This window comes from Notothenia rossii (assembly GCF_949606895.1).
Source record: "Notothenia rossii genome assembly, chromosome: 11".
NCBI classification, from domain to species: Eukaryota; Metazoa; Chordata; class Actinopteri; order Perciformes; family Nototheniidae; genus Notothenia; species Notothenia rossii.
Window position 1 is genome coordinate 54,352,122 of NC_136910.1, and position 12,750 is coordinate 54,364,871.

The following is a 12,750-nucleotide window of genomic DNA, read 5'->3' on the forward strand; positions in this document are numbered from 1 at the left end:
AACTGTGAAGTCCACTGAGACAAATGTAACATTTGTGATATTGGGCTATATAAATAAACATTGATTGATTGACCTGGCTGCTAAACCCTTTTTACTGTTACAAGGTATCTATCTTGTATTTTGAAGATTGTGTAACTTGCTGCTGTTAAATACTAATAATAATAATATAAAGGTATTCTGAAGTGTTCATTTAAATGGGTGCACTATCATGAGTAATGCTTCCTGATTCTAACAGCGCAGGGAAAACAAACAACAACAGTGGCCATTTTCAATTCAACTCATTATTGCAGTAAAACTGGTACAGAGTAACAGATTACAAAGCTCATGGCACAGTCACTGAAAAAGAGAAATGAGGCATGTATGTACAACAAGGGAGAAAAGAAACAAAGGTATCAATTTGGCTAATAGAAACATCAGGGGTAACATAAAAATGAAATACTGTAATTCGGGAGATGACTTGATTATACAACAAAGAGAAATACAAAATGAAGCATCGCAAAAATAACATTACGTAAAAAATACATTTAGCACTTACACTGACAGATTCAATCCTAGTGTTTTACCTAAAGGTCCGAGTCAAAGCAGCTTTTCCTTTTAACAAAAAAGCTTGATTGATTGAAACTGCCTTGCACATGATCTGATACATTTTTGGGGAAATAGCTGATAAGATTGTTTGCCGATGACCTGCTTTTTTTATATTAGTGGCGCTCCAATCTTTTACAACATTTTCATATATTAATCTTGAATTAGGTGCTAAGGGAGTTTCATTTTATTAACATTTACAACCCATCGTGAAGAGAATAAATGCACAGGAGTCAGAGCAAGCCCAAATCTACCAGGTTAATGAAGTATTTAAATATGTGAACAGTCTTTGGATATTTCAGTTCAGTTTTTTATAGCTACTTCTGAAACAGGTTAATTATTTGTTATAACCAATTTGTAATTTTGTTATTCTTTTTTTGATGATCACAATACCATTTTTGAGCTACATAACAGAATCAGGTAGCGTATTTTGCAGTTATCATATCAGTTATCATTATCATCTGTGTTTTTGTTCATTTGCTTTTACACTTTCTCTAAGGTTTGCTTTTTTTTGTCAGTGACCAGTGCGTTTTTTCTTATGAAAATCGAAATTTTGAAGATGAAGACATTTTGTAATGTGCCGCTAAAAAGGCCCCAATCCGGCTCTGACACAAGTGAATAATTTGACTTCCACTTCAGATGGTCAACCTAAACCACATACAGCACTGACTCATACTAACAGTTGGCTCCTGGCTACTGTAACGGGACGAATACAAAATCAATAAAAATGGAAAACAAGATCAAGATCATCATCATCATCATCATCATCATCATCATCATCATCATCATCATCATCGTCGTCGCCTCTCACTGGCAAGTCTTTACCCCACAGAAAAAAAGTTTTATGACTATTTACACAATTCTCTTCAAAAAATACATTTAAAAATGGTAATGTCATGAGGCATGGAGAATAAAACAAATATCATATATATTTTATGTTTTCGGATTCCTCCCATGAACCCCACAGATATAAACCTAATGTTTGAAACAATAAAAAAAAAAAAAATGATTCTGAACTTTTGACCGCACTACATTTTCAATGTGACACATTTTTTCAACACACACTGAATTTTACTTTTTCATATTTTAACAAAAAAACCGATACAACATATTTCTAAAACACAAAATAACAACAGTCTACATGTAAAAATATAACTTTTACATACACAATTTCAAAATAATGGTAAAGTTTGCCATTTTGTTGCATACAATTTACAAACGTCTGTGTGTTGTTGCCTTGGATACGAGCAGTGAATGGAGCTGATGACGCTCCGGTCCCATTTTTGTCCTGCGCAGGATGCCGTACTAGTCAGAGGGTGTTGTTATGGCAACAACAGAGAACACAACAAAGTCAGTTGAACATTTCGTAACACTGAAGGGCCTTTCCAACGTCTGCCAGTTCAATCTTTGAGAAAATAAGTCCTCAAGCAAACACTCCTCTGGAAAATAAAATAAAAAAAATAACAGAAAAAATGGCACCCCTCCTTATATATCGTATATATTTTTTTGTACATCTATATATAGATTGATTTATTCAAATAGATTATTTTCCAGTTTCCGTGCCTTCCTGTTGATTGGGTAGCATTTCAAAACGCATCAAAAAGGAGCACGGACAGAAACGGTGCTGTCAGATAGCTAATTGTGTTTTTTGTTTGTTTTTGTTTTTGTTGTTTTTACATTTTCTATAATCGACATGTAAACCAGAACAGACAAAGAAAAAGTAATAAGAAAAAAGATTCTTCTTAAAAAAGAGAGAGAGAGGAAAAAGAAAATCTGTTTTACAACATACGACCACACACTTTGTACTGAAGACTACATTGGCTTACGAACAAGCCGATCAAATATTGATAAAAAGCTGATAAGCTATAATACAAGAAGAGACGCGTTGTTCACCATGGAAACAGGGCTGGGGCTAGGACCAGGGGGGGTATGGAAAACTTGGGGCGGGGGTCAGGGAAGGACAGGGATAGGGACTTGTCCTGCTAAATCAAGCGTCTGTCTCATTGGCTCAGAGCCAGAACAGGCTGTCTACTTACATATAAGCGTACAGTACATTAAATACAGTTTAGTTTTTTTTATCCAAAAAATACTTTTTTTTCCTTTTTAGCTTTTTTTAAATTCCCAGGTCTGGTAAAAAACCTGACTGCATAGAACCTAATGACTAAGAACAGGTTTCCCTAAGCTTGCATCCTATTAAAAGACCAGTTGAATGTCCTCCTCTGGCAACTCGAATGATATGAACTCTAAAAGGCACATTGGTAGTGTGAATGTTCAAATTGCATCTGCGGGTCTGCTTGGGGGGGGGGTGGGGGAAGAGGGGCTCGGGCTCTGGTTTAGGGATCATAAGGCTAGGGTCAGCAGAGAAGACAGAACTAGGACTGGATATAAAACACAGGCCTGGATTGAGAGAGGATCAGACTGGGGGGAAAGTGAAAGGGGACTTTCAGATTAATACAAGAAAACCATGGAAGTTCTTGTAACTTCACCTGTTGGACGGGAGTACACCTTGATACTTAGCAATGCAACAAACTTTAAGGTTTTGTTAATAACCTATCCGGACCTTATTCATTTTCTTTACAGTTTTCTAAAGTTCTATCACAAAGCAACCCTTTGTCTGAAGTAACATATTTTATTAGCGGTTCGCAGATTGGACTTGCCTCAGACAATGGTGTCACTTGATTTAAAAAGGGTTTGGAATTGACATGTATATTGCGCAAAACCCACACTGGACTGATTCCAGACTCACAAGGAATGACACAGGAGTATACTGGTTTTATTTTGAGGGCCATGACTGGCTGAAAGAGTCTGAGGGCTAACCCTAACCCTAACTGTAGCGGATGATGGTCTGTTTAAATTTGGTCCCATGTCTCAGGAGCGCAACTAGTTTTGTTTCTGAACAAGCTTAGCTCGTCTAAACCCAAACAGGACAGAAAGTAGTCTTCCAAAATCAAAAATGTCCAATTGGAACTGTGGGATATTTAAGTATACTTGATTCTCTAGTTTCTACAATGCTATGCAGAAAACAAGACAAGGTTTTAGAAATGTTCAACAATGCATCTGGATGGCAAGGTCAAGGAAAAGTAAGGTCCCAGTAACAGACTACAATGAACCTGTCAGTTATCTGCAGGACGGAACATTTCGATCAGATAGTCCCCGAAGGTCGTACTCAGGGAGGGGAGGAGTCTAAGAGGGTAGAAGTTTAGGGTTATGATTGGCGAGATACTAAAAAATAAATCCAATACAGGAATGCTTTGACTTCTGCTGCTTGGCCCCCAGAAGAAAGTATTCACCCTGACGATTGTTCCCTTGCTTCGCCAACAGCTCCAATATCATTTAGACCTCTAATTTCTATTGTCCATACTCTCCCTTCTTTTAGTAGCTCATGGGGACGTTGACCCACTTCATTCCTTTCTCCTCTTATGACTCCCACAACTCGAATGGTTCAGGACTTGGGACTTCCACAACCACTCGATTCAAGCAGAGCATTGGTGATTAAGGGAATGTGCTAAACATGGAATAGAAATCACTTCAGTGCTGAGTCCAGCCCTCTTCCCTCTAATCCAGTCATCCATGTATCAGTTGTATGATCTCACCATGCTCTCAACCATCTGCCCGGTAATCTTTTGATTTAAAAAAAAGAAGGCCTGTACATGATTTTAAACTCTGCACATGTTGACGAATATCTAACAAAGGTGTGTTTCCTACTCTTTCGTTCTGGCCTCAAAGACCCCAACAATCCTAAACAAAGATGTCAATAGAAGTATTTTCTTCCTGCCACGTCTAAGAGTAAAGTTCTTTATTACTGCATGGTTCTTTCTTCTTTTTTGATTACTGTAATTCCTTTACCTCTAATAATTTAAACACCCCGGTCCGCGTGGAGTCCCTCACTGATTGATTGAATAACTGACTGATTCTTTAAGTATTGTCTTCCTTCCAGAAAATACACTCTACAAAACTGTTCAGCCTTTTTGAAATGGTGGTTTTGAAGTAGGTACAATTTAGTTGTTTCGTAAACAAAGTCAACACTGCTAAAAAATACATAAACACGTTCACGTTTTTTTTTATCTAAGGTGAATGTTAGTAGGTTAGGAGGGAATGCATTAGAAGGGGAATAACGAGTTGCCCATGTTTTTGCTGTTTAGCCCCGTTTGATTCTAGTTATCTATGATAGTCAAAAAGCGCTTGCAAACTTAATTTCTGCTTGAATGACACGGCATATCAGGATCTAATATTGTTTACATTGTTCTTGAATCTGTGATGTGTGGCTAGTAAGGGGAAGTATGAGTGGGCCGCTTGCTTCTGTGATTCTTTCTGGATTTTCCGGTTCTTTTTTAATTTCTCTTACTTTGCTTCTCCGTGTGTTTCTATCTGACTGGTTGGCATCCAAGAGGAGATCAGGCACAGCTTAATCCACAGTGTGGCGTTAGATTGCCATTCAGTCAGAGACGCGCTGCATTCAAGAACAGCTGCGCAATGTTGCTTTAAAGAAATCAAAAATTCTTTAACACTTTGTGATATGTTTTGCTCCGTTCTGAATAACTTGCTCCAACACAAACCCTCCAAACTCCCTGCGTCCAGTTGCCCTTTTTTTGACAAGTTCTTTGTCCTTTTTTGTCCTTTTTGTCGTATATATATATATATACTATATATAGAACCATTTTGTTCATTAAAACTGGGAATGCTGATAAAACAAGAAGTACAAGAAGAAGAATTTCTCGGATGATGTGATTCCAAAGAAGTTTGTCCATTGCTGTCACTTTGTGTCAGAAGCTCCCACAGACGGCCATTTTGCAGCAGCCATGTTTTTACGGCGGCCATTGAACGTCTCCACAAAGTAGCATCTAGTTCACTTCGGCCGGAGACGCAAAGTGACAAAAGCGACTAACGTGACGCTGTAGTTCGTTTTCCCGAAAGAAGAAGAAGACGAAGGTGAAGAGCAGGATAAGAGACAGACAAGAGGAGAGAAGGATCTGATTGGTCAGACCGAAGATCAAGAGAATCTGATTGGTCAGGCTTAAGCAACAACGTGGTTGATCGATTGCAGGGAAACGCTGTCAGAGGAAGTGGTCACTCATCATCTTGATGAACTCTGGCACCTTTGACCTGAAAAGTATACAAACAATTAAAGGAACAGGGGATTAGGAGGGACATTAACTTACCGTACAATCAAACACCTATTTTAACTGTAAGAGTAGCTCTAACAGTGGCACCTGAAAAAAAACTTTATTTATTTTACCCTCAGGTGTTAAAGAGAAACTCCAAACTTTTACAGTCAGAGCAGACATAAGTAAATGTACAAAAAGTACACAAATCATTTTTGATTAATATATAAATGACTTAACAAAAATATATTTCAATCAACATAAACATTGACATAGATGCTTTTGTAATGTTTAATATATCCCTTTTTTTTTATATTTCCCCATTTGTATACCAATAGATTCTGGCCTTATGACTGAGGCTGTGAGACTCATAGTAATGTTTTGAAGGAACTTGATAAATGATTTGCTATTCTCAAGTTTCAGTGCTGCTTATCTGCCAATTGCACAATTTCCATTTTTTTTTCTTATCCATAAGAAATTACAAATTGCTTTTCATGTCTAAACATCTAAAAACATAATGTTGATTTGATGAAAAGTGCAAATAAATAGGTATTTAATTACATGTGCATTTAACATTTTTTGAATGTTTTAAGAGCATAGAACATCGACAACACACACACTGTCACACATGAAAATCACACTTACTTCCAATCTGTTGTTAAAATGTACCGGGACCAGAAAGAAACTCAAGTCTGGCCTGTATTTTTAGACCTTCTGAATGATCAGCTCTTCCAGATTTTAACTGTCAAGAACTAAACAAAAAACCCTGTCCAAAAACATTCAAGTTTTAAAATACATTTGACCTATATAGTATTCGGTCAACATGTTGTCTGTGTAAGTTATAACCTTTTTTCTGCAATAGAGTAGACAAATAATGCAACTGCAAGAATAAAATGTGAATTCTGATTGTTGAGTCATAAGACAAACATTTGAATAACATGTTGTCATCAGTTAATCTAAAGTGGAAAATAGTTATTTGACTTTACGTTACTTCGACGTTCACATATGTTTGAATGACTGATTGGCTTCTTTTTTTTGCATTTTGGTTTGCTTACAATAATTCTCTATCCAGGAAACACATGGTTAAACAGTACACAGACTACATGTTAAGTCATAATGATTTAAATGTAACTTTTGACCCTTAAAGCATGAATGTAATATTCCGATTTGCTTTCATTGGGAGCCAACGTTTCAATGGAGGCATGTTTACTTAGCCATCAATGTCATGGCAACTGAATGCTATAAAAAAAAAATTCTTGAAGTTTCTGGTTTGGTTTTTAAATGTAAACTCTTTGGTTTGAGTTTAAGGTACAACAGCAGATTAGTTTATAAGTGAAACCTTCTGACCATTCAGGGGTTCAGGGAGGTGTTGCTGCGTTTTACATTTGTCCCAGGGGGTTGGACCCATCGCCCATGGTGGCGGCGGCGTGGTGAGCGGCGGCCAATGAGAGCGAAGCGCCGTCCGAGGACATGGAGCCCTTCTCCTCCTCGCGGCGCTTCAGACACGCCGCTTTGGGATTCAGGTTTCGCTCTGCACACATGGAGGAAGAGATTATTTCTGGTGATTACTGGCTCTGACTTAATCTTCTTTTACCTGCCCCTTCTTAAAAAAAAAAAAAAAAAAAAAGTCAAATGAAATAACCATAAAAAGTAAAATAAAAGCAATATTCTTTCAGTCACAGTTGCTTACAAATACTGAAACATAAAACCAGAACATAATCAAAAGTCAACTTCATACTGTCCTGACTGTATTTTCTTTATGCTGTGTTAGTTAATAAGTATTGAAACTTTAACAAAATCCACAGGCGCCAGTGGTTCCCTCTCCTGGAGCTCTTGGAGCACTACATGTGCTAAATGATATCTAACTTCTTGAACTATGATTCCTACCTTAAATTCCCTTTTAGCTCCAAAGAAACAAGATGGCCGAACTCAAGCATTCAAAACAGTATTCCACAAATCAATGGGTGATGTCACAAAGACTCAGTCCCCTTTTTAATACATTCTATATTTGATAGTTTACGGTGTTCTTTTCCTTTCCTGGATGCAGATGAGCAGCCTTCACCCTCCAACAATATTCTAACCTGGAGGAAAAATCTGAAACATTTGGATCCCAAACCCAGAGATGGTTCATGATGGAAGGATGGATAAAAGTGACGGTGCAGCTGCACCTGAAGAACGACAAACCTCAGACCAAGTTACTGAAACCGCACCAGGCCGTGGCCGTCATCAAAGTCTGATTTATGAATACTGGAAGTTAGGATATTAGAAATCTTTTTGTTTTAAGGTCACAAATGTCCCTGCAGACACAGTTTCTTATTGCATCAGGTTCGAGATTTATGACCATCAACATTTGTCCGTCATTCTCTGGATTGCGCCTAAAAACTACAAATGTATTATTGTTGTTATTGCTATGTGTTTTATTTATTATTTGTATAAGAAGAACAACAAGATGCATTATATTGTTGTGTTCTTTTAACTTTAGTCAAATCATGATGAACTACCAGTCTAGGCGCAATAGATTAACATCGAAGAATAAAAGCAGGTACTGAGGTCGAAGGTCAGGCGTCTCTATATAAAACTGACCTCGGACTTGTTGCTCCAAACTGAGGATGACGGCCACGGCCTGGTGCAGTATCAGTAACTTAGTCTGAGGTTTGTCGCTCTTCAGGTGCAGCTGCACCATTTTTCCCAGCTCCTTGAACGCCTCGTTGATGTCGCGGACGCGTAGACGTTCCCGCGCATTGTTGGCCATCCTCCGTTCCCTTTCTCTCTCCATCTTCTGCTCCGGAGACAAGTCCTCGTCGTCTGCGTTGCTGCAGTGAAAAGCACAAAAGGCAGCAAGGGGAGAGGAAGCAGGGGGTGAGGGAAGGAGAGGAGGAGGATGGGGAGGTTTTGAGGGTTAGAGCTCAGTTTGTAACATCAAAATCATCATCATCATCATCATCATCATCATCATCATCATCATAATCATCCAAATGTTTCAGATTTTTACTCCAGGTTCAAATATTGTTGGAGGGTGAAGGCTGCTCAGCTGCGTCCAGGAAAGGGAAACAACACCGTAATCAAAATATAGAATTGATTAAAAAGGGGACTGAGTCTAAGGGAGCACACCCATTAGTTTGTGGAATCCCGTTTTGAATGCTTGAGTTCGGCCATCTTGAGTTTTTGGAGCTAAAAGTTACAACCTGTCAACCACAAGCTGATTTATTATGTATTTTACTTTAAATGTGAACAAAATGTACCAAACAAAAATCATGCTTAATTTAAAAAGGCCTGGAGCTAAAGATTGAGACCATAAGCTCATTAGAAACATGTTTACTGTGGTCAAACATCCAGTGAGAAGTATGGACATTTTTTCATAGACTTTGATATAGTATATTCTACCAGTGGTCACCCCGTTTTGACCATTAGAAAAAAAAAAATGCAAGTTTAGGGCATTTCCAGATTGTCTTTCCTTTTCAAATTGCTACGTCCACTTATTTTTATACAGTCTATGGATCAAAACCACTTATTTATCTTTTTATTACTTTAAATAGCCTTTCCACCTTCTTCTCCAGTAGGACTCAGATGAGGGTGTACTGGTATGTGTGGCTGTGACCATCTATTGGTATTTATTTTGTTTTTTTTAGAAAGGGGCAGGTCATATAAGATTTGATTCTTCTCCCTGCTCCTTTTCGCTCAATGGTGTGTTTATAGACATGTTTTGTTGGCAATTATTGTACATTTGTGTATGCGTACCATGAGCGGGACAAATACAAATGAAATGAAAATATAGCAGGCTTGAGGGCTTATATAGTATGTCGATGTTATACCTGCCTTTGACATATCTTCAAATCATTTTTTAAACGTTTATAATGAAAGATTATGAATTTTCAATGATTCTGTCGGTGTTGTTTCCCCAGCTCTGAATACGAGGCATCACTTCTTTGAGAATATTGAGCATGGGCTCTACTCTGTTGTGTGAGAAACAGATGAAACCAGGTTCAAGCCCATGGAGCGACTGTCAACCAGGAACATCTCTGATTTTTGTTATATTTAGCTGCTTCTCATCACACTTAGTTACTTCATCAAAGTCCAAAGGCTGGTCCCCCAAAACAATCACAGCTTTAAGACCTTCCTTGTGTCTCTTGAGATTCAAAAGATTGCTACATTTCAGTTTTCAATTCCTGTCCTATCAGGAAATGGTGATATAAAATAGAGAATGAAAAAGCCCCGGATAACTTGAGTTTGTATAAACCCAACATCTTGACCCCCTAAAATAACTTATGTTCTCAATGAACAAGGAAGGTCTCTGGGCATGAAGGTGTTTTTGGTCAAAGCCTGTAACAGCCCAGCTGAGGGGTTTGCTGAGAGTCAACGTCTGAGAGGAACCTGAACCTAGATCTTTACCTCTCAATGGACTTCAGGTCCTTGCTGTCCCCGTCCTCCTTCTTGGTGTCCAGGGACTTGCTGTCATGGTGGAGGTTCTCGTCTCCCTCGTCCTCCGACTTGATCTCAGAGCTGACGGAGGAGGCGCTCTGACCCTGGAGGCCTCCGGACATGGCTGCAGGAAGGGGGGGGGGGGGGGGGGGGGGAGATGAGGAAGGGTAAGAACGTGCACATTGAGGTATAAAATACATGACGAATTGTTTATCCTTCGGCAGGATTACATAAAAACATCTGGCCGATTTTAAAGAAACTTGACCGATACAATTTGGAAGCAGTTTTAAATACATTGTGCACTATGACAGCATTAGTCATTGTTTCCTTAACCCTAACATTTGACATACGTTTAGTGACAAGCAGTCTTTGCAGTGGCAAGTTATTGTGCTCCATAAGCGTCACAGGTGAAAGTAGCATTACACTTCTAGACAGTCGAAAAGCAGAAGTGGGTCCATTATTGTTTTATGTCATTGCAATCTCAAGTCCCGCAAAAACGAAACACAATGTTGAACAGGCCTGTGTAAGAAAAGGTTCTGAAATCAATAGAAATAATACAAGTTTTAAAAAACTACATATTTATGTGGATAAAACAGTTAATTTAGGCAAGCAATGTTTCAAAAGAACATGTCAGGCGCTCAGTTTCCCGCTCATTCTGCTGACGTCTGAATGCAGATTTCTGTGCCGTCGCCCTTCAAGATGGCCGCATGGAGGAGTGGTGATGCACATGTGAGTCCTCTGTTCCTCTCTCTGACTCCTCAGCTGAACACAGCAGTCTTTATTTGACTTCTGTATGGATCCGACACTGGGACGCTGCCAACTTCGTTAACACAAAACACTCCGCTCTGTTCTCCACACACACACACACGGCCAACTGTCAGCCATTTTGAATCCCCATCTGCCTGACTGAAGGCATTTTGTGACGGCCTGTGTTTGGTGTGTGTGTGTGTGTCATTCAACATACAACAATGGAAGGGACGAAAATACGTATCGAGGGCTATATATAAAAGATGATATCTTACCCAGAGTCCTTATTTGAATGATCTGTTTTTTGTCCTTGACGACACCGAATCAGCTGGATAACAGCAAATCAAATACATAAGCGCCTGAATCTAATGACATTTTAAGTTGACATTGATGCATGGACAAAATTCAGATTTTGCGTGTAACAAGGGACAGTTCGGTCTGATATTAGCCAAAGTGCGCAGAAGGGCTGAGAAAATGTTGGACAAAACTGCCGCAATGGCGTAAGTCCTGTCCCCCGATGATGATTAGCTAATTATTTGTCCTTCAGCAGATCATTGGCTCCATTGTTTTTCAACCTAGAAACAGCTGAACCGAAGTCAGACAAACATTAACCCTAACCCTAACCTAACTTAATGGAGCGGGTGGATTAAAAAAAGGATTGTCTTGTCACGGTCAATCAAATCGGATAAAACTACACAAACAGGGGTGACAGTTTTAAAAAGGTAAAGTTAATAGATATTGCCTGAAGATGCGACCGTCGCTTATGCAGTATTCAATGTCATTGAGACATTCTGAATATTACCACCCACATTTCCTGGGGAATTGTTGTCGAACTGCTTTAGGTAGACTGCAGAGTACAACAAATTCAACATACAAATATTTTGGAAAATAAATCCTTTCACTTTGTTACTGTAGGTTTAATTATGATTAAAACAGCCCACTATGATACGCCAATATCAAAGGGAAATCGTATTGGATGTTCAATTGCCAACGTTTAGTGTGTGTGTAATTTGGATGAACTCACCCCACTGTGGAGTATGGGGATGTATATGTGAATATAACTTAAATCGGTATAGTTCATAATTATTTTGAAAGTGAGAGTGAGGGAGGAGGAAACCACAGCTCTGCTACTGAGTTTGAAGTGTTTGCTGCCAAAAACCATTTTAATACCCTCTATTTACAGCCTCCACTCGCTGTGTGTGTGTGTGTGTGTGTGTGTGTGTGTGTGTGTGTGTGTGTGTGTGTGTGTGTGTGTGTGTGTGTGTGTGTGAGTGTGAGTATAAGGAACACATTCAGCCTGGGTGTGTGTGTTTCTCTCTCTCTCACCTCATTACACACTTGGCTCCGGCTGCCGCTGGCTGAACTTTTCTGCCAGCAGACTCATTTTCAGCCTTTAAAAACGAGCTCAGGGCTAATTTGCTCCACAGCACGCTCATATACACTTCTCCTCCTCCATATTCATATCACACACGCAAGCTATATTTATTTACCCTTCTCGTTAAGTCCTTTACCGCTCGGTGCAGTCCAGGCCTGCCAGCTGAGATCTGACACTGTGTGCGAGTCTGCAGGTTAACTCTCTGACCCTCAGTATCTCATCTTCATCACAGAAAAGATAAGCTTTTCCTTTTTTACAGTTTTGTGTAACCTTTTATGTTTTGAATGATTTCCAAGTTTTCCATCCTTTTCCATTAATATTGCTTTTAATTAGATTTAGATAGATTTGATTTGATATACTTTGTTAATCCCAAATTGGAAAACTGTTTTGTTACAGGGCCATGTTTACAATGCATTGCATTCCCCTCCGCTACCGGCCTCTTAAACAAGGCCCGCCCCCCCAACTGACACTTTGCCTCTGCCACATCATAGACTATATGCATTACATTAATGCAAACAATGTCAT

At 39.0% G+C, this 12,750-nt stretch overlaps 1 protein-coding gene across 1 annotated transcript in view; it reads right to left on the reverse strand.

Annotated features, from left to right (window-relative positions):
• Positions 1–261: 261 nt before the first annotated feature.
• The window catches only part of LOC307024655 (transcription factor 4-like), a 106,805-nt gene continuing 94,316 nt past the window's right edge, over positions 262–12,750 (reverse strand). The window contains 4 exon segments of the mRNA XM_079658973.1: positions 262–5,685; positions 7,068–7,215; positions 8,268–8,497; positions 10,074–10,227. Of these exon segments, the coding sequence (XP_079515099.1) occupies positions 5,637–5,685; positions 7,068–7,215; positions 8,268–8,497; positions 10,074–10,227 (581 nt within the window). The 3' untranslated portion in view covers positions 262–5,636.